The sequence below is a fragment of the Schistocerca americana genome, chromosome 11, assembly GCF_021461395.2.
Source record: "Schistocerca americana isolate TAMUIC-IGC-003095 chromosome 11, iqSchAmer2.1, whole genome shotgun sequence".
Lineage (NCBI taxonomy): Eukaryota > Metazoa > Arthropoda > Insecta > Orthoptera > Acrididae > Schistocerca > Schistocerca americana.
In genome coordinates this window covers 83,500,094-83,522,251 of record NC_060129.1, presented here as the reverse complement: position 1 = coordinate 83,522,251, position 22,158 = coordinate 83,500,094, and the positions used below count along the sequence as shown (strand labels likewise).

Here is a 22,158-nt window from a genome sequence, read left to right as displayed (position 1 = left end):
AGCAACGTGAAGTAAGAATGAAAAGCAATCGACTACGCGCTTTTCGATTCAGACGAACACTGCATACCGATCTATATCTTAGTGCATTAGACTGTGGTGCTAATTATGATTTGAGGCATCACACAGGTGGGGTTATCGTAAAAACTGATAATTGTAACTTGTAGTGCCATCTAAAATGAAACACCAGCAATGCTCTGAGCAGGTGGATAAGAGAAACAGACGAAATTACATTCATCACCCTCAACATTATCACTGTTGGTGACAGGTGACATAACCCTATCGAACATTTGTTTGCACAAATGACCACTCAGGTTATTTTAACATATTCACACTCAGACATTCATGGGATGAAGTAAAGGAATTTAGGTTCACTGGGGGGTCATCACCTGAATGTCATAACATTTTCTGCGCCTGACATTAACCAAACACAGAAGTTCTGAATAATTTTCATTTGCCGATCATCATGGTTTTGGAGAGACACGCTTCTGGATGTATTCCGTTGAACGGCAAAGTAGAGGAGTGTCACAGGCGTACATTTCTATTTTATTGACCACAAAATCCAGGCAACTTCACACTGATCAACAGAATCACACATACCCAAAGTCGACATTGACCCATACTTAATGGAAGTCTTCAACAAAAACATGATTTATAGTCCATATGACTTCTGCAACAGCGATTATCCCTGCATGCCTGTCGGGAAATGCCGGAAAAGTAAGAAAAGATGACTGTCGGCGAGACTACACCTGGCAATGATACCAGTTTTGTCGTCGACCATTGACTGAAGATACCGAAAAATCGATCACTTTAAAACTATGTAACAATGATACATCATATCATTACAATATACCACATTCACCGTCGTCCTCGAAAACGTGCAAGTCTCACACCAACAGCGAGTAGTGGAATTTGGCAATTTCGGAAAATGTTAAATCCAGCCTAGTCTCGGATCGCTAGGAAAAGATAACAAAAGTTTGTCAATTTGACAGATGTGTCGCAAGCAAAGGGCGACATGAAAAATACGCAATGATCTTCAGTATAAACGCCGGCCGATGTGGCCGAGTGGTTCTAGGCGCCTCAGTCCGGAACCGCGCTGCTGCTACGGTCGTAGGTTCGTATCCTGCCTCGGGCATGGATGTGTGCGATGTCCTTAGGTTAGTTAGGTTTAAGTAGTTCTAAGTCGAGGGACTGACCTGAGATGTTAAGTCCCATAGTTCTCAGAGCCATCTGAACCATTTTTTTCAGTATAAACAATCCTAAGTCGCTGATATACTAGTACCTAATCTCGAAGCTGCTGTAGAACTCGCTGACCTTGAAGCTACCACTCAGTTGGGCCGCGACCAGTCGGGCGCGGCGCTAATGTCGTCTTGGCGTAGGGGCCGCCGCTCTCGCGTTGTCATCCTGGAGAAGCGTCGGCCAGCGTGCGATTCTCACAGCCATCTCCTCTCTACCGTTCACGACTGATATACCGGCGCTTGACTTTACGCTGTAGCAGAAAACATCGGCGAACAAGTTGCAACGCCGCCAACAACGTAGAGCAGTTCCAGGTCGTCCAAGTTTGTAGTCGTCCGACAGGTTAGGCCGCTTGTATACTGGTCACCCAAAAAATGCAGAATGCTTTTGTTTACCATTCAGAATAACGATGTCAGTGAAGCGATTTATGTTCCTGTTATCTGCTTTGAGATTTTGATGTATGAATTCTAGGGAAGGAAGAAGAACTAATGGACGCGCTACTCTCACTCAGAAATATTTGGAAATTTCATTCTGAACTGTCAAAAAAAAAAAAAAATAGCTGCTCAGAATATTTGACAGTTGATGAACTGCTTTGCCCTTTTAGAGGGAAATGTTTTTTCAGGGTTTATATGCACTCGAAGTCTGCTAAATATGGCATCAAGATTAAGTCCCTTTGCGACGCTAAAACACACTGTTTGTACAACGCTTTTATCTATACAGGCAAAGCAATTACTAATAAAATAAACCAACTTTCAGTTCCAACACAGAATGTACTGCAGCTTGCAGAACCTTTATTTGGAACAAATAGAAATATAAGTGCCGATAATGGGTTTTCTCCTGTGGAGCTCGTTGACAGACTGATTGAAAATGGTTGGACCTTCATTGGAACGATGAACAAAACTAAAAGGGAAATACCACCAGAATTTTTAGCCAATAAACAAGGGGTAGTAGGATCTACGTTATTTGGTTTCATGAAGGATAAAACATTGGCATGTTATGTCCCCAAGAAGGATCGAAGCGCAGTTGTGACCTCATCAATGCACCATGACAATTCAGTCAATGAAAGTAGTGGAAAACCTCATATAATTGAATTTTACAACAGAACGAAAGGTGGTGTTGAAACATTACATCTGAAATTCGCCAATTATTCAGTCTTTACAAGAACATTCAATGTTGCGAGTGCAAATGGATTTGTATTATGGAAGGCATCAAATGGTGGAAAACGTATGAAAAGTAATAATTACAGAAAAGAAATTGGACTAAATTTGATAAGGCCCTTTATCACAGATAGAAAGTTTCTTCATGTTCAGTAGATTTGAGAGTAGGATAGATAATTTTCTAGGGGCAGATGATAAACCACAAAATGACCAATGACCAGAAAATTCGCCTTGTAATCAATGTGGATCACGAAAAAGAGGAAAACGTTATTTATGTCGTCCTAAAACTGACAGCAAACAATCACAAAAATGCGACACTTGTTTTAAATTAATCTGTAAACGGCATGCAGGAAAAGAAGTGTGTGCGCCAAGTGCCGTTCTTCGTTAAGGTACTGATACATATGACATTTGGACACTTCCTTGTTTCATTTTCATTATTTTTGTTTCTGACTGATGGCATGTAGAGTCGTTATTTATGTTAAGCGGAAGTTATGAGAAACCCCACAGTATATCTCGTTTTTTTTATGTAAGCAGTCATGTAGCATTCCAAAGTAACATGCTAAAAATTCTTATAAAATATAAAACATAGGACTTAAAGTTAAACAAATAACACGATATAAAATTTTTCGTCAATAAAAGTTTATTTATATTTGAAATAAAATTTATTTTAATACGATAATTACGCATTTACATATGAATTATATCTTTTATGGGCATTGTGTTGAATTTTTATTCAAGGGTCCATTTGGACCCGCGACTTTAGTTACGTTCGTTAAAATATCGCTTCCAGTTAAGGGTTAACATCTATGCATTCTAATAATCAAAATCCGAACATTCGATTCACGCCAGACCTCTATAACGAGGTACTGGTTTCGATGGACGACATATGCTTATCAGTCCCTAACAAACTATTGGGAATGGCTGCCCCGAATCTGCCTCAAACAACGTTTTCGTTCACAATAAGCAGCGGGAAACACTCTATGACGTTGACTAATTGGGCACATCTGTTCAAACGAATCTTCTGGGATTGGTTCCAGAACAACATATAGGCTATGACACAACCATGCGTACAATTACAAGTCAATGTCGTTGATAGTATATCCTACATGCCCCAGGAGGCAAAGTCAGAACGTTGTCCGTTTCATTTATTTTGAAAAACATATGGTTGGAATAAAGTAGTACCCTTGCAGCTGCGTCATCTGGAACTGCAGCAACTGTTTTCGATAGTGGCCAAACATCGCTTTCAGCAACAAAATTACTGTCGACTGTTCAATCAGTGTGATAGCTCCATCCAGTACCCACAAAACTATTGTAATGGGTACAGAACTCTAATCACGTCAGCTCATTATGAGGGACGAATGCACTACAGAGCATAAAAGACTTCATCGTACTCTCAGAGTTGAGCCACTTTGGTGGCGCATTTGTCTTCTTGTCTGCTGCTTCTGGACAAAGCTCTATAAGTTGTACCTAATCGAGAAGCCACTGAAGAAGTGAAAGCACTTCTAAAATTATCGGTATTATAGAAATATATGCAGAACTGACTTTGGAGACGAATATCAATGAGAAACAGCCACATGATGCATTTGCTGAACGTTATGTAGCACAGATGTTCTATATTTGGAATGGAAGAGCGACAACCGATGAATCAACACAATGCATCACATTGGCAACGAACTTCCGCAAAGCGACAGCAATCAGATACAAAGTTATGCTCAAATTTTTCAAAATATCCCACAGAATTACAAAAATTGTGAGATGGGCAATCCAGTCCTTTGTACACAACTACTCCTTTAGAGATATTTCTTCTTATTGAATTAGTTGGATGAACCAGTTGAAACGAGCAAAAAACAAGAGCAGTAATAAAAACCCACAAACTAATAATTAGAAAACTGTGTTCAAATCTGAGTGAATGCCTAAGGGACCAAACTAAGGTCATCGGTCTCTAAGACTTATACACAACTTAAACTAACTTATGATATGAACAACACACACACCCATCCCCGGGTGAGGACTGGAACTTCCGGCGGGAGGGGCTGTGCAGTCCGTGGCATGGCGCCTAAACCGCGCAGCCACTCTGCACGGCAATAATTAGAAAGTCATATTTAATAATTTCTTTGCCTACAAAACTGAATACAATGATGATGCTTGTGGGTACGCCAGGAGCCTCACCTGTGTGTGTCCAACAACTTGTTGCAAGGCTTTTCAGGTGAAGTCAATTCGGCGCCTACGTGTCGATTGGCATGAAATGATGTTGAAGTCAACACAATACCCAGTCCCTCGGTGGAGAAAATGTCAGCTATGCCTCATTGACCATTTTTTTACCATATTTCTCACATTCTTGACTATAAATAGGCATACAAAGAAAAGAAGAAGTTAGTACCATCACCACTCTTATCCTACACTTAATAAGAATCCCCCCCCCCCTGAAAAAAGTCTCCTCAACTTCATGTGTAGCCCCAGTTAATATGACACCATTAACGTTTACCAGTGGGGAAAGGAGGATACAGTGAAGTTCTTTTTTAATAGTGTTTTGAAGCCATCTCCGCTGCACCAGCACTTCCCCATGAAGACTGACGATAGCCTTCAGCATCATCGAGAGAAAATCTGGGTGGTAGGGATGCGTTAGCAAATCACCGACGCATAGCTTTTCACAAGTGTCTATGAATAACTGTTCAGGGGATAGATTCTGTAAAATGGAGGAAAGAAAGGTATGTCGCTGTTCCTAGCATGTATGATCCAGCTGTGAAGGTGGTTAAAAAAGAAAGCACCCTTGACAATGTCCGATAAATATTGTTGGTTCTTAGAGTTCTTGACAACTGCACAATGACAGTCATTAAGGTACTGCCACAAATCGACCACCACCAAACAGGTACTAGGCAGCATGTCCGCTAATCCGAGCTTCTGATTGAGTCTTAGTCCACAGGAAACAGTCCATAGCTGGGAAGAGAAGCTTTTGGGCTGTGATAATGTCAGGAGTCGTGTGAAATAAATGCCGACATCTGCTGGACCAAAGGCTAAACATTACGTGCCTGGCCTTCACAGCCATCGTTGTAGGCCACACGTGGTATATAATGGCGATGCTACAAGGTGTATCCTGGATAGAAGCGACTCCAATACCTGCTTCCCAATAACCATCATGTATCAGGTGGACTGGACATCTGACGCAATACAGCATTCCACGCAACAAGGGGTTGTTTCTCCTCAATCACATTCAGCAGAAGCTACGATTGCAAGTGAGGCATAATCTTGGCCATCGGTAGATGTGGAGGAAGAAGCGGGGTCCGGATGTAGTTGTATTCATGAAAGAAATAGCTCCAGCAGGGAATGGACATTGGGACATTTGTCAGCAGCATTGGGGCAATGACAGCGACTGGTCAATAAGCTGATCAGACAAGTCAAAATACGTTGCTACATCTTGACATCCAAGAATTTAAAGAGGACAATTGCTTGATGTTGGAGATGACAAAAACTGAGGCCTCATTTGCCCTTCACAAGGGTGGGGGACTCATAGCTCACCTTAAGCCACATGCCAGTGTGGATAACTTGTGTCTATCCATTGACGGCACGATGGGAAAAGTCTGGGCCATGTGCAGGATTTGCGATGCAACATAAATGTTTGCATACTGTGTCCATTGTAGATGTGCAGGGTTCAGATTCAGTGGTAAAGGAGCTCTGCCCGGATCCACCATAATAAGCGCCTATTGTTAAGGGCGACAAAACACCCCAAGTTGACTGTAAAAATTAATGCATAGACATGTTATCACGTCACGGACATGCAGCAGAGTAACACATTCAGCAGGAAGTCCACGTCTTATAGGCAATGAGCGAGATTTGCAAATGTTAATGACACTGTCTGAAGCAATTCCCTAGTACCCCACCCACTTCAGTGTTGCTTGAACATCGTTTCTGTCGCGCAGGACAAGGACCAGGTCGCCCACAGACTCAATGAGGAGTTGGTGGAGGCCGCAAAGTAACGGTTCCATGGCGAGAAAGTACAGGACCTTGGAAGAGCATCTGCCAACCAATCCTTCTACCAGCATGGATGGCATAAGTCGACGATCATATAGGATCCAAAGATGCTGCGCAGCAGAGCTGTCTGGGAATCCCATATTCTGCATCACTACTGCCAGATAAGAGTATGAACCCTTTCGAATGCCTAATTGAAATCAAGGGAGGCCAAGACTCCCATCAGACACAGTGTCTGCATTAGCACAGTAATGTTACAGTACCGACATAAGGTAGTGCAGATGGTGTGACTGCCTCCTAAAGACGCCTGATTGTGGGAGACCATATAGCAAGGAACTCTTCTCAGCTGTGGTGTAGAAAGTCAAGTGAAGATCTTAATGTCAGAGTTCTGGAGCAAAAGGGATCAACAGACACTGATGTTTCCACTCTTCAAGGAAGCCATTACGGTGGAGGATTTCCATATTACCTCCATTAGCTGTTGGCATTCAGGCTTGAGAGATGCCGTGTATGTGGATGGGAATTGCTGGTATGGTGTGTGAAACCCTCCCTATCGCCATGTACTTATTCCCACGTGTCAACAAGTCGAAAGTCCGTCCCCGGTAGCTAAGTGGTCAGTGCGACAGAATGCCAATCCTAAATGCCTGGATTCGATTGCCGGCTGGGTCAGAGATTTTCTCTTCTCAGGGACTGTTGTCCTCATGATCATCATTTCATCCCCATCGACCCGCAAGTCACGAAGTGGCGTCAAATCGAAAGACTTGCACCCAGTGAATGGTCTACCTGACGGGAGGCGCTAGTCACACGACATTTACATTTGAATGAATCGTGGAGAGGGCTTCATATGGTGTGTAGTTGGCAGATGGTGTAGATATTTACAGTTCTGATGCCATGGAGAGTGACCCGTCAGGGTCATTAAACTTGAGGTTTGGCACGTGGTGGATCTCAATGTCGGTACACAATTCTTCGGTGCGCATACTGACACCTTCAACGTTACCAGTAATGGAAAAGTGAATGCCAGTTACATCCTGTGGGTCCAGGCGAAGATCATCCCGTACAACTCAATTTCAAAAGGTCGTAGCCGTGCGTATTCAACTTGAAAAGTGATCCTGGTCGCTACCTGGCGTTCAGTGTGCGCCACGGCTCGCTCTCAACAGGGAGCAGTGCACGGAGCCGCGGTGGGGAGTAAACAAAGAAATCGAGCTCGTGCACTCCACGACGGGCAGGACGCGAGCAGACATCGGCGCGTCATAGCTATGCGAAACGAACTATGACTCAGAACTTTAAAAACAAATCAGACTTCATATTTCTATGATATTTTTACATGCAGTCTTTTTGACACAATGGGCTGAGCGTTTTCGGTTTCATCCAAAGTATTTAGTTGGGAACCCAGGAAGCGGGAAGCACTAAGGATGAAATTATTTTCCTTGTCACCAAAGCGATTATCTGCTATCTAATTTTTCATCTGACAAGATCTAGAAATAGGAAAAACTCGCTCTTATTAATTATTTCGCAAAAATTAGGTCTTAACATGAGAAGGAAATACTTAGATACAGGTACCGTAGACTGAGGTGAACTAAGCCAACTAACGGAATGGCTTCCCTCCTCTATCCACACAGTTCGCACAGTTCGGAACTGGAGGCTGAACTTAAGTAAGAGGACATGTAATGGGACATCCTCCTCTAGCACTACTTTTCCATAACAGTACTTGTCGATACCAGTATTATTTTCCGAATCTTGGACAAGTCAATATTATCTCAGCTGCCTTTCTGAAAACTTTCATATAATTTCATATGTGGTATGTAATATTACAAGCTAAAATTTATGAAATGCAATTACTTTATGACATATTTTAGTTTAGATGTTATAATCGATAAGTACTAGTTATGAATGTATAGTTAAAATATTTTTTTTAGAAACATTTGAAATTACGAGTTATATCACGCTTAAAATTTCTGTAATTAATTACACAGTCCTATACTGTTTACTATGTTGATTTCTGGATTCATTTGTGAGACAATAACCGAAATTAATCATTTAAACAAATCTAGTAAAAATTAATTTGTTAACCAAAATTGTAAACCCTTTCGAATATTGCTACTTCTGCAGAGTGAGAGAGTCGTAAGCATGTCTGTGATCGGACGTATTTTTGTACGAACAGTTTAATTTCGGATTCGTTAATGCGAAAAATCAAAATGCTGTTGGTATACTACAAAATGAGAAAATATATTTATGTGAAAAACTTGCTGCAACCACAATCTTCTGATTTAAACCAAAGGCGAGGGGCTGATGTGACATTTGTATCTTCAAAGAATCAGACTTCTAGAAAAGAAGAACAGGAAACAACTAAAAATGACAAGCTAAGTAATCTAGAAAGTTAACTGTAATCTTCGCTCCTCTCAAATCCCCATAAAATCTTTTGCCTTATGTGGACAACAGAGGGAAGTAGGAAGGAGGGGTGAGATTACAAACTGAGTGAACGGTTTCAGTCTTCTAATCAGATGCAGTCCGTACAGTCCACCATTAGGAGGTCAGAACGAAGGACATTTACTTCCTGGGAATCGGCTGTAATCAGTATCACTGGAGGAGAAATTTTTTACACGGATTCTAACTACCAATATGTAGGGGAAACCAGAAGTAAACGAACTACATTTTACTAAGAGAAAGGCCACTTCAAACAGTTCCTTTCTCAGAATAGTTCATTTCAACTAATTCGTTCATGAACTACACATCCTTAAACATACTTATTCATCTACATGTAAAACAAAGTATCGGGCGAAGCGACTGTATATCTATGCACTGATACTGCAATGAATCAGAATGAAGTTCTTAAAAATTCAGCCATATTCCTAAATTCACTTCAGGCCTTCCGCTGCACGGTTTAATGATGGAAATTTGCTTGGATGTCATTCTTATTCGAATCATAAAGCCGCCACAGTTTTCCAATGGTACCACTTTTTGGCAAAAAAATTTGACAATATCATTAATACCACACGTTTAAATGAGAACATTGCAGGAGAAGATATACTGTTGCTTCACAACTCAATGATTCCAGCAGATATGCCACTCGAGTTGAAACGTTTGCTGTTTCCGATTGCGACTCACATTTTCAGAAACCAGCAGCAAAGCACAGGAAATTTCGCTGCAAGTGTGATTTCTAAATTAGGCAAATACATGTTTCTCACATGCTGCATGTGGCCTGATGACACGTTGGAAAACCTTCTGATTTATTCGTGTCCGCGCCAGATGGAGAAATAAAAAATACTGTGTATTCAAAAATATTTCACTACACAGAACTTACATACAGACACTTCGTTTGTTTGAATGGCAATGGAAAGCATGCACAGTACTCAACACGACTCGAAAATCGAACATTAAGTACGTAACGTGGCTGAAATAAAAGTAGTGCATTGGCCTGCGTATATCCAACAATAATTATGAAAGGAAGACAATTGACTGTGAACAGTGCTTTTAAAGAAGTACGTGTGCGTTCACGGAAGACATACGACAAGAACATTTAATGATTAAGACTGGTAAGTTACGTCTCGATATATGTACAAACATACATAAGCACGGAAATGTTTTCCGTGTTGTTACAAATGTATGAAAGGAAAAGTCAACAGGCAATACGCAAAGAACGTGTATGTCTGTGTATACAGTGAGATTTATGGTGAGTCATCTACACTGTAGTGCCAAAGAAACTGGTATAGGCCTGTGTATTCAAATACGGAGGTATGTAAACAAGCAGAACACGGCGCTGCGGTCAGCAGGGCTTGTATAAGACAACATGTGTCGGGGGTAGTTGTTAGATCGGTCATGCTGCTACAGTAGCAGGTTATCAAGACGTAAGTGGGTTTCAACGTGGTGTTATAGTCGGCGCAGTTGCGATGGGACACAACATCTCCGATGTCCTGATGAAGTGGACAATTTCCCGTACCACCATTTTGTTCAACTTAACAGAAGTTCAACCCTTCTGCAAATTGCTATAGATTTTAATTCTGGGCCGTCAACAAGAATCAGGCTGCAAAACCAGACAAGGAAAAATCGTCGATAACGGACTTCGGAGCTGAGGGCCCACTCGCGTACCGTTGATGACAGCATGACACAAGTCTTCACGCCTCGCCTGGACCAGTCAACAACGACATTGGACTGTAGATGACTCTAAACGTATTGCCTGGTTGGCCGAGTCTAGTTTCAAATTGTATCGAGTGGATGGAAGTATGGAGACAATCTCAGGAATCCATGGACCCTGTATGTCAGCAGGAGATTGTTCAACTTGGTCGATGCTCTGTAATGGTGTGGGGCGTGTGCTGTCGGAGCGATATGGGACCCCTAATACGTCTGGACACGACTCTGACAGGTGACACGTACATAAGCTTCCTGTCTGATCAGCTGCATCCATTCGTGTCCATTGTACATTCCGACAGACTTGGGCAATTCCAGAAGGACAATACAACACCCCACACGTCCAGAATTGCTACAGAGTGGCTCCAGGAACACTCTTCTGAGTTAGAAACTTCCACTGGTCACCATACTCACCAGAAATGAACATTATTGATCATAAGTGAGATTCCTTGCAACGTGCTGCTCAGAAAAAATCTCCACCCCTTCGTACTCCTACGGATTTATGGACAGCCGGACAGCCCTGCAGTATTCATGGTGTCAGTTCCCTCCAGCACTACTTCAGACATTAGTCGAGTCCATGTTACGTCACGTTGCGGCACTTCTGCGGGCTCGCGGGGCCCTACACGAAATTTCTTTGGTTCTTCAGTGTATATAACATTCAAATGCTTAGTGTGTGCAGTTAGTTATACGCACAGATCGTTCACCTTCCTACATGTAGACATACGTTGTGTAATGGGTATAACTGCAGATATTTTTACTGGTGACTGAGAACAGTGTACTAAACAATATTATATCAGTACTTGCGCCATTTGCAGACTAATAATTATGGCTGTCAGTGGTCGTACGTTTTAGATGGATTATTATTTGCAAGTACACATGGCACAAGCAAGCCATTGAAAGTGTACTTTTCTATGGGCAGCAGATCAGGTATTGAAGGGTGAATGCGTAGACGCAAAATGAAAGTCTATAGTGACAGGCGTAGTCCATTTTTACTTACAATTACGACGGTGAAGTACACAATATATATATATAAAAAAACTGAAAAATTATGTATGGTTGCAAAATACTTAAGTGCCTATACAATTTAAGTTAATCATATTTATCTTTAATTTGTGTCTTAGAAATCTTTAATTTTTGTGTCAGAAAAATCTGGTAACAAACAGATGTAAAATGCATACAGGAGAGACGTCTGAAGTGAGACCAGACATTATAGATAAATCCTAACGAATTAACAAAATACACACAACAGTATAATGTTCACTGACGAAAGAAAGATACTGAAGCAATGGCCTGTTCTCTGTTGACCACACAGGGGCAGAAACGAAAGTAAGAGAAGAATTGTGAAAACGTCACCGAGTTTTTGAGCATCGAGGAACAGGGTGTGTAGTCTCCAGACGGACTTGCATTTAGAGCAAAACATCTTTTCAACCCTGATTCGTTGGCCACCAAGTTGTCTTGGCGTGGAATACGACGACCATGGTGATGTACAGCTCTCTGTCCTCGGCAGGGAGCAGCCTGTCATCTCTCCTGTAGGCGTGGCGGCCACAGGGAGACATACGACGACAGCATTTAATGAGTAAGCACTGTAAGTTGTGTGTGGATATACGTACAAAGTGACATAACCACCGAAATACTTGCCAAAGCCAATATATAAACGTTGTCCGTGTGGTTGCAAATGTGTGAAAGAAAAAGTCAACCACAATGCACAAAAGTTCCATTCTGTATACGTGTTCACCTCGGAAGTGCCGAGGTGTAAGCTGCTGTGAATCAGTAGCTTAAATGTCCAAACGCCACCTTTATTAACCCTTTAGCGAGAGGCAGACGAGGGAGACATTTTTGTCCAACCAACCCCTTTCCATGGTCTTGGCGCACAGCTCAGCTCCAGAAAGAGGTGTTCCTCCTGCGGCAGTGCGTGTCTGCGGCCAATCACTGGCACTGAGGACACTTGACAGTGATCACGGACAGCGACAGGTCATGCATAAAGCACGCCAATGGCGAGACGCAATCAACACCTTCACCGCACGATAACAACGGCGAAGTCACTGACGACAGTGCCACTAAAGCAGAGTTATGAAACAGGTTTTCCGAAACTAATTCACCAAAGAAGACGAAGTAAATATTTCTGAATTCCGATAAAGAACAACTGCCTAGATGAGAAACATAGAAGTAGAGCCATCCACGGTGTAGCAAAGCAGCTTAAATCACTTAATAAAGGGAAAGCCTCCGGTCCAGATTGTACCCCACTCAAGTTCACTTCCGATTATGCTGATGCTACAGCTCCATATATAGGAATTATATAAAACCGCCTGCTCACAGAAAGTTCCGTTCCTGAATACTGGAAAGTTGCTCAAGTCTCACCAATACCCAAGAAGGAAAGTAGGAGTAATCCACTGAATTACAGGCCCACAGCACTAACGTCGATTTGCAGTAGGGTTTTGGAACATATACTGTGTTCGAACATTATGAATTACCTCGAAGGAAACGATTTATTGACACACAGACATGTTGTCGTTGTTGTGGTCTTCAGTCCTGAGACTTGTTTGGTGCAGCTCCCCATGCTAATCTATCCTGTGCAAGCTCCTTCATCTCCCAGTACCTACTGCAATCTACATCCTTCTGAATCTGCTTAGTGAAATCATCTCTTGGTCTCCCTCTACGATTTTTACCCTCCAGACTGCCCTCCAATGCTAAATTTCTGATCCCTTGTTGCCTCAGGACATGTCCTACCAACCGGTCCCTTCTTCTAGTCAAGTTGTGCCACAAACTTCTCTTCTCCCCAATCCTATTCAATACCTCCTCATCAGTTATGTGATCTACCCACCTAATCTTCAACATTCTTCTGTAGCACCATATTTCGAAAGCTTCTATTCTCTTCTTGTCCAAACTGTTTATCGTCCATGTTTCACTTCCATACATGGCTACACTCCATACAAATACCTTCAGAAACGACTTCCTGACACTTAAATCTATACTCGACGTTAACAAATTTCTCTTCTTCCGAAACGATTTCCTTGCCATTGCCAGTCTACATTTTATATCCTCTCTACTTCGACCATCATCAGTTATTTTACTCCCTAAATAGCAAAACTCCTTTACTACTTTAAGTGTCTCATTTCCTAATCTAATTCCCTCAACATCACCCGACTTAATTCGACTAAATTCCATTATCCTCGTTTTGCTTTTCTTGATGTTCATCTTATATCCTCCTTTCAGGAAACTGTCCATTCCGTTCAATTGCTCTTCCAAGTCCTTCGCTGTCTCTGACAGAATTACAATGTCATCGTCAAACCTCAAAGTTTTTATTTCTTCTCCATGAATTTCAATACCTACTCCAAATTTTTCTTTTGTTTCCTTTACTGCTTGCACAATATACAGATTGAATAACATCGGGGAGAGGCTACAACCCTGTCTCACTGCCTTCCCAACCACTGCTTCCCTTTCATGCCCCTCGACTCTTATAACTGCCATCTGGTTCCTGTACAAATTGTAAATAGCCTTTCGCTCCCTGTATTTTACCCCTGCCACCTTAGAATTTGAAAGAGAGTATTCCAGTCAACATTGTCAAAAGCTTTCTCGAAGTCTACAAATGCTAGAAACGTAGGTTGGCCTTTCCTTAATCTTCCTTCTAAGATAAGTCGTAAGTCCAGTATTGCCTCACGGATGCAAAACACGTCGTTGTTGTAAAACACAACTACCTCTTTATACTCATCAAGTGATGAGTGCTATCGACAGGAGATGTCAAACTTATTCCAAATTTTTAGATTTCCAGAAGACTTTCGACACCGTTCCTCACATGCGTCTTCTGATAAAACTGCATGAATATGGAAAATCGCGTCAATTGTGCGACTGGCTTCGTGATGTCCTCTCAGTAAGATCACAGTCCGTAGTAATAGACGGAAGGTCATCGAGTAAAACAGAAGCAATATCCTGCGTTCCCCAAGGAAGTGTTATAGGCCATCTGTTGTGTCCGAGCGGGATAGCCGCGCGGTCTAAGGCGTCTTGTCGCGCTCCATGTGACTCCCCCCGTCGGAGGTTCGAGTCCTCCATCGGGCATGGGTCTGTGTGTCGTCCTTAGCGCAAGTTAGTTTATGTTAGATTAAATAGCGTGTAAGCTGAGGGACGGATGACCTTAGCAGTTTGGTCCCATAAGACCTTACCACAAATTTCCAAATTTTTTCCTCTGTTGTTCCTGAACAATATTAACGACATAGGAGACGATCTGAGTAGCTCTTTCAGATTGTTTGCAAATGATGCTGTTATTTACCGTCTTGTTAAGTCATCAGATGACCAAAACGAACAGAAAAATGATTTAGATAAGATATCTGTATGGTGCGAAAAGTGGCAATTGAAGCTGAATAAAGAAAAGAATGAAGTTATTCACATGAGTGCTAAAAGAAATCCAAAGAAATTTTGATTACGCGATAAGTCACACTTAATATTAAGGCTGTAAATCCAACTAAATACTTGGGGATTACAATTACAAATAACCTAAATTGGAACGATCACATATATAATTTTTTGCTTAGAGCAAACCAAAGACTGCAGTTCATTGGCAGAACGCTTAAAAGCTGCAACAGCTTTACTAAAGGGACTGCACACACCAGGCTTGTCCGTCCTATTCTGGAGTATTGCTGTGCGGTGTGGGATCCCCATCGGGAGGGACTGATGGACGACATAACAGTACTGCGCTCGTTTTTCATTCATAATTGACTCTTGTCTTCCAAAGCTGAAAAAAAAAGTCTTTGTCTAAGGTGAAAGACGTAAGAGCAATACACTGGCGTATGTTTACGATTATTTGGTTTATTAAGGAAAGGCAAGCCTACGTTTCTAGCATTTGTAGACTTTGAGAAAGCTTCTGACAATGTTGATTAGAATACTCTCTTTCAAATTATGAAGGCGACAGGGCTCAAATACAGCGAGTGAATGGCTATTTACAATTTGTACAGAAACCAGATGGCAGTTATAACAGCCGAGGGGCATGAAAGGAAAACAGTGGTTGAGAATGGAGTGAGACATGGTTGTAGCCCATCCCCAACGTCATTCAGTCTATGTACTGAGCAAGCAGTAAAGAAAACAAAAGAAAAGTTCAGACTAGGAATTTAAATCCGAAGAAGAAATAAAAGCTTTGAGGTTTGCCAATGACATTGGAATTCTTTCAGAGAGAGCAAAGGACCTGGAAGAGCAGTCGAATGGAACGGACAGTGTCTTCAAAGGAGGATAAAAGAACTTAAACAAAAGCGAAACGATGAAAATGGGAAGTAGTCGAATTAAATCAGGTGAGGCTGAGGGGATTATATTAGCAAACAGGGCACTTAAAGTAGTAGATGACTTTTGCTATTTGGGGAGCAAATTATCTGATATGGTGGAAGTAGAAAGGATGTAAAATGTAGACTGCCAATGACAAGGAAAGCGTTTCTGAAGAAGAGAAATTTGTTACCATCGAGTATAGTTTTAAATGTCAGGAAGTCGTTTCTGAAAGTATTTTTATGGAGTGTAGCTATGTATGGATGTGAAACATGGACGCTAAATAGTTTATACAAGAAGAGAATAGAATCTTTCGAAATGTGGTGCTACAGAAGGATGCTGAATATTAAATGGGTATACCACGTAACTAGTCTGGAGGTACTGAATAGAATTGAGAAATTTGTGGCACAAATTGATTAGAAGAAGGGATCTCTTGGTCTGCCTTTTCTTGAGGCATCAAGGTATCACCAGTTCAGTATTGGAGAGCAGCGTGGAGGGAGACCAAGATATGAATACATTAAGTAGATAGCCGTAGGTACTTTGAGATGAAGGAGCTTACATAGGATAGAGCAGCATCAAACCAGTCTCTAAACTGAAGACCAAAACAACAACAACAACATGTTTACGATAGAAATCAGGAAGGAAAGTTATTCATACAGGCTGACACTTCGAGACTGAAATTTTCACTCTGCAGCGGAGTGCACGCTGATATGAAACTTCCTGGCAGGAGTGCTAGTGAAGTTTGGAAGGTAGGAGACGAGGTACTGGCAGAACTGAAACCCAGAGGACGGGACGTGAGTCGTGGTTGGGTAGCCCAGTCGCCAGAGCAGTTGCCCGCGAAAGGCAAAGGTCCTGAGTTCGGATCTCGATCCGGCACACAGTTTTAATCTGCCAGGAAGTTTGAGGGTGACAATTATTGACCTACATGAAATGAAATCTTCATAGCTTCAGAAAGGTTTCCTTTATGACGTTCAAATTCCACTGTTGGCTGCGGGGGATAATGGGAGTTTGCATATGCACGTGCGCCTTGTTGTTGTCGGCTATGTGCACGAGAAAACGTCACGGTACAGCGTACCTGAACATATACCACTTGTGAAGGCCTACTACACGAGCAATAACAGCCCAAATGCGGCTGAAAGGAAGTGGTGCGACCGAGATCAAGATGAAGACAACCGGTCCGTGTGTGCTAAAAATCAAGAATATTATTCGCAAGTTTGAGAGAACGGGTAGCTTTCATGCTGACAGTGTTCGTAATGTCGGTGGACCAAATCGGATGGAAACGCCTGAAAACATCAGGATGACAAGCGCTGTGTTTCAAACCAGCCCCAGGAAATCTATCAGACGCGCTGCCCAACAGCTGGGAATCAACTGGGAGGCACTGCGACGTATAGTTGTTGAAGACCTGCATCTTTTCCCATATAAAATTCAAACTCCTGAGCCATTAATCACGAGGGCCATGGACACAGCAGTTTTGTTTCGCCTACACTCTTGTCTCTAGAATTGACGAACAGGACTTTGATGTGAATATGGTTTCATTTCGCCCCTAAGCCCACATTTATTTGGATGGGTTTGTCAATAAGCGAAATTGGCGCATTTGGTGGACTGAGACTGCGCATTCGGTGATCGAGAAGTCTCTTCACCCTCAACGGGTGACTGCGTGGTGTGCAGTCCCCAGTCACGGAATAATCACTGCAATATTCTTTTGGTGACTACCGAACGGTACATAAAGGTTTTGGAAGATGATATCATCACGATTATCCAAAGTTACCCTCATTTCGATGAGATGTGATTCATGCAAGATAGTGCTCGACCCCTTCGAAGCAGGGAAGTGTTTGATGTCCTGGAGGAGCATTCTGGGGACCGCATTCTGGCTCTGGTGTACCCAGGAGGCACGGTCATGGGCCTCGATTGGCCTCCATGTTCTCTGGATCTGAATACATCGACTTCTTTCGGTGGGGCTATATTAAGGTCAAGGTGTACAGAAATAGCCCAGAGACTATTGCTGAGCTGAAAACAGACATTCAGGAGGTCATCGCCAGCATCGATTTTCCTACACTTCAGCGGGTCACGCAGAATTTCGCTATTCATCTGCGCCACCTCATCGCCAATGACGGCAGGCACATCGAAGATGTCATAACCTTAATCCGAATATATGTAGTGACGTTTACATTTTGAATAAATTGTAACACGCCGAACTTTGTAAGTAATTACCATTTTTTTTCTTCTTTACATACAGTCAGCCAGAAAAATGTATGCACACCATAAGGAACGAAAACTATTACTTATGTGTTTATTTTACAACTAATAGTTCATCACATATGTTGTACAACTTTCAGCTTAGCATAGGGTTACTTTAAGTGTTAATGTGTTTACAGTCGGAGACTATACACATAGCAGAATGACGAGCGGTCGTTAAAATTATCTAACCACTATGGTACTTAACATCTGATGGCATTACTCCCTTAGACTTAGAACTACTTAAACCTAACTAACCTAAGGACATCCCACACGTCCATGCCGGAGGCAGGATTCGAACCTGCGACTTTAGCATGAGCGTGATTCCGGACTGAAGCGCCTAGAACCGCTCGGCCACAGCTTCTGGCTCGTCGCAACTATGTCAGTCACGGTTACAGTGTAGATCACTGCACATGTCGCTGTAATCTCCTGGAGAAGTTATTCCAGCGTGCGAACTTCCTCCAGTTCCCCACAAGTAAAAGTCCGTAGGTGTTAGATCTGGCGACCGTGGAGGGAACTCAATGGGTCTTCTTCATCCAGTCCAATGCCCCAGCCGCGGGACACGATGGGAATTAGAATGCCCATCGAACACTCGATGTTGTTGTTGGCCACTTTTATTTCTATGGATTCGTTAGTAAGTGAAATTGGCTCGGTTGGGGGCTGAGGGTCAGTATTTGGCGATCGAGATGTCACTTCACCCTCAATGGGAGACTGTGTGGTGTGCGATGTCCACTCATGGATTATCCAAATTCACCATGGAGGTGCACTTTTGGGACCATTCTGGTTCTGATGCACACAGAGGCCACTAGCATGGGCCTAGATTGTATTCACTTTCAGGTAAACCAACTATACCATGCATACCTGCTCTATTCTCCTGTATTACTACATGTAACACTTCTCCCCCTTCCTAAGTACCTGTTCGTTGAATAGATCAAAGATAATTGTTTATAGTACACCACCCAGCCGGACTCATTTGTGAACATGCGTAGAACCTGTCTAGAGTGCACTCCAATGGAAGTCTTCTCTTTTATTATACAGCTTCCACATAACATATCACTCTCTATGCATATTCCTACTCTCTCCTGTATCTCAAACTTTATTTGGCCATTTTACATCATGAGACATTTCCTGTATACCTACCAAAGCTATGTATTTACAATTTCAAATTAAGTTTAATGATATTATTCCTTCTTGGATTCTTCGTTTTTTTCCAAATCCAAACTGACTTTCTGATAATCGTGTGTCCACTGTTCGAAGACAGTGGAAGCTTTTATTTGATAAGGCATTCACAACTAAACTAAGACTTCGGTAATTTTCGTATTTTAAGACATTCCTCCTTCAAGTACAGAGATCGTATAATGTTTTCCTAGAAAATGAGGGCAAATTCCCCTGTTTCTGTATGTTACGATCGGGAGTATTTAACAGATTTCTAATTCCAATTCTTCCACGTTCGACAAATTCAGCTAGAATGTTATCTTTCCCAGGGCTTTCTTGTTTCTCGGATTTTCAGAGCTAGCTGATAGAAAATAAGTGCAATAAATAATAGTAATTTAAAATGTCAATTAAAGGATCAACCTGATCATCTAACGTAGTAACTGGAACTGTGACTATTTTCAACGCTAATAACAGCTTGTAATGAAGAACTCACACCAACAAAGGTCAGTTATCAGTGCCATCTGCAACAATTTGGTAGGGTGTCATCAGTTATCAAATGACGGAAAAAATGTGTGTTAAAAATATGGCATATTTTCTATGACTGGCTCTGACATAGCCCCCTACAGTAATGGCTCCCAACCTTTCTGAGACCATTATCCCAGAGAGCAAACAGACACTAGCTAGAGCTCCACCTCCCCCACCCCACCACCCTAACCACCCAGACACACACACTAAGTCATCATCTTTAGCAATTAACTAAACTCCACTGAGAAGAATATTTCCTTTGAAAATTTTTATTTTGAAAGTGATGAAAGGTAAATGATACTTAGCATTTGTAGGGTAGATGTTTTATTAAACCTCAGACTAATGTGTCAATTATACAATTGGTACTTCTTATTTGTAATGATGTAGACGTTCTCATTGCGTCTAAGACTACTCAAAAATGGAAGTTAGCTAACTGTCTGCAGTGAAGTTATGCAGTTGTTACAAAACTTGTTTCCTCTACACCACTTCTCTCTCTATTGACACATGTGTCACCCTCACCCTGCACATTTACTTAAAATCAGTCAAGTGAAAATTCGTGCACTCTACTTACTGTTTCTGAATCACTTGATTGCTGGACTCCTTACTTGTGCAGTGTCAGAAATCGAACGATTGTAACTTGCCAACGCTTTGAGTCTGACTAGCTGCCACAAACAATAATAAAAATAAAATACTGTAGACATCTTACACTACAATAGTAGCCACTACATTGTAAGTGTTGAGTTGAAGATTAATATTTTTTCATTTATTATTATGAAGTGAGTGATGACGAAATTTCTGGTCATTTGCTATAAATTTTTATGAGATATTGAAATATATGTGATCTATATGTCTCGATTTCTCCATCATGGTACAAAGTGAAAACTATTGTGTGCAGCAGGAGGATTATGTGTGGAAGATGAAGTTCATATATTCGTTTGACGAGCTGTAGCATGCACCACATTGTCTCATTCATTACTTCTATAATTTAAAAATAAAAATTAATTATGTTAACTTATGCAATAACTATTACATTGTTGTGAAATAGTAAAGATAAACATGATCTTTTAGAAATAATTTAGTATTGTGAGTGAAACACAGTTGGACACAGTTGTTTGTACCCCACATAAAACTCAATTTTAGCCACTGGGGGAGGGGGGAGCCGTTATGCCACTACCCTACAAAATATTGCGTGTTGTCATGTTGGAATATGTGAGAAGTTGCCATCAAGCTATGACCGCCACCTCTATATCATTTTTCTAGAAAGTCATTCCAGACTGTGACAGCAGTTAGTTGATCCCCTGTATGAGTTCCTGGAGAGAAACATGCTGGGCTAGCGGTTAAGGGCAGAGGGATACAGATTTCAGACATAATATATCATTGTTTTCTTAAATAAGTGCAGAAATTGGGACTGTGTGTTGAATAAAATATGCTCTTAGTTTTGTGCTAGATCTCCATTTTGATACTTTAAGCAAGTAATTGTACAAAGAGACAAATGATAGGCAGCCTGTATTCCTTCTGTGGCATTTTTTACTAGCAAATGGGGAAGTTTTAAGAGGAGATGTAATAGATTTTCAAAAGTATTATTACCTTCATCTACACACTTTAATCCATGTTGTGTGTGAAATTTATCCTGATGGCAGCTTTATAAATGCCTTTAAATTGATAAAATGATTAATTCTGCACTGGCAGCAAATCCCACCTTTCCTTTGGGAAACTGTGTTCCAGAATCCCTCACAGTGGGACGAGTGCAGGAGGCTGAGGAGGCCACGGCCATGGATCTGGGTGCCTTGCTGGACGCCGGGGACGGCGCTGTGGTGACTCTGCTGGCCGGGGACACGCGGCTTGTGGCTCACAGGGCTGTCTTGGCCGCCAGGAGTCCCGTGTTTGCGGACATGTTCCGTCGCGTCACTGTAGAGGGCAGCAGCAGCCAGCTCGTACTCTCGGACACAGAGGGTCCTGTGCTGCGCCAGGTGCTGGCATACCTCTACACCCTGCAGGTGCCCCAGCTGCCCAGCATGGCCCCACAGCTGCTGGTCGCCGCCGACGTATACGGCCTGTCGGTACTGAAAGCGCACTGTGAGCAACAGGTGGTCGCCCAGCTGTCTGTCGAGACTGCGGCAGCTGCAGGTGTTATCGCGATTAGGCATTCCGCTAACAGGCTGAAGCAGGCCGCCGTCGCCTTCATAAAGGCCCACTTGCTCCGTGTGATGGCGACGCAGGGCTGGGCTGAGGCTGTAGTCAACGACCCACAAATTGTTGTGGAGTTGACTCACCTGATTGCAGAGACACCGACAGACACCAGGTAAGCACGAGACAAGCTGCTCAACTATGTTACACAGCTCTAAGTGTGCGTACTGACAAGCCTTCAATGTCCACCACAAAGTTTAATTAGATGTGCATGCACAGTAAAATACACTACTACTGAAATCCATTTTCTTGTATACACTATGTGATCAAATGTATCCAGACACCTGGCTGAATATGACTTAGAAATTCAATGAAGCACTCCATCGGTAATGCT

The 22,158-nt window shown here is 42.1% G+C and overlaps 1 protein-coding gene across 1 annotated transcript in view; it reads left to right on the top strand.

Annotated features, from left to right (window-relative positions):
- The window catches only part of LOC124553766 (ankyrin-3-like), a 117,571-nt gene that overhangs the window by 64,664 nt on the left and 30,749 nt on the right, over positions 1–22,158 (top strand). The window contains exon 4 of the mRNA XM_047127702.1: positions 21,363–21,939. Within this exon, the coding sequence (XP_046983658.1) occupies positions 21,363–21,939 (577 nt within the window). The remainder of the gene's footprint in view (positions 1–21,362; positions 21,940–22,158) is intronic.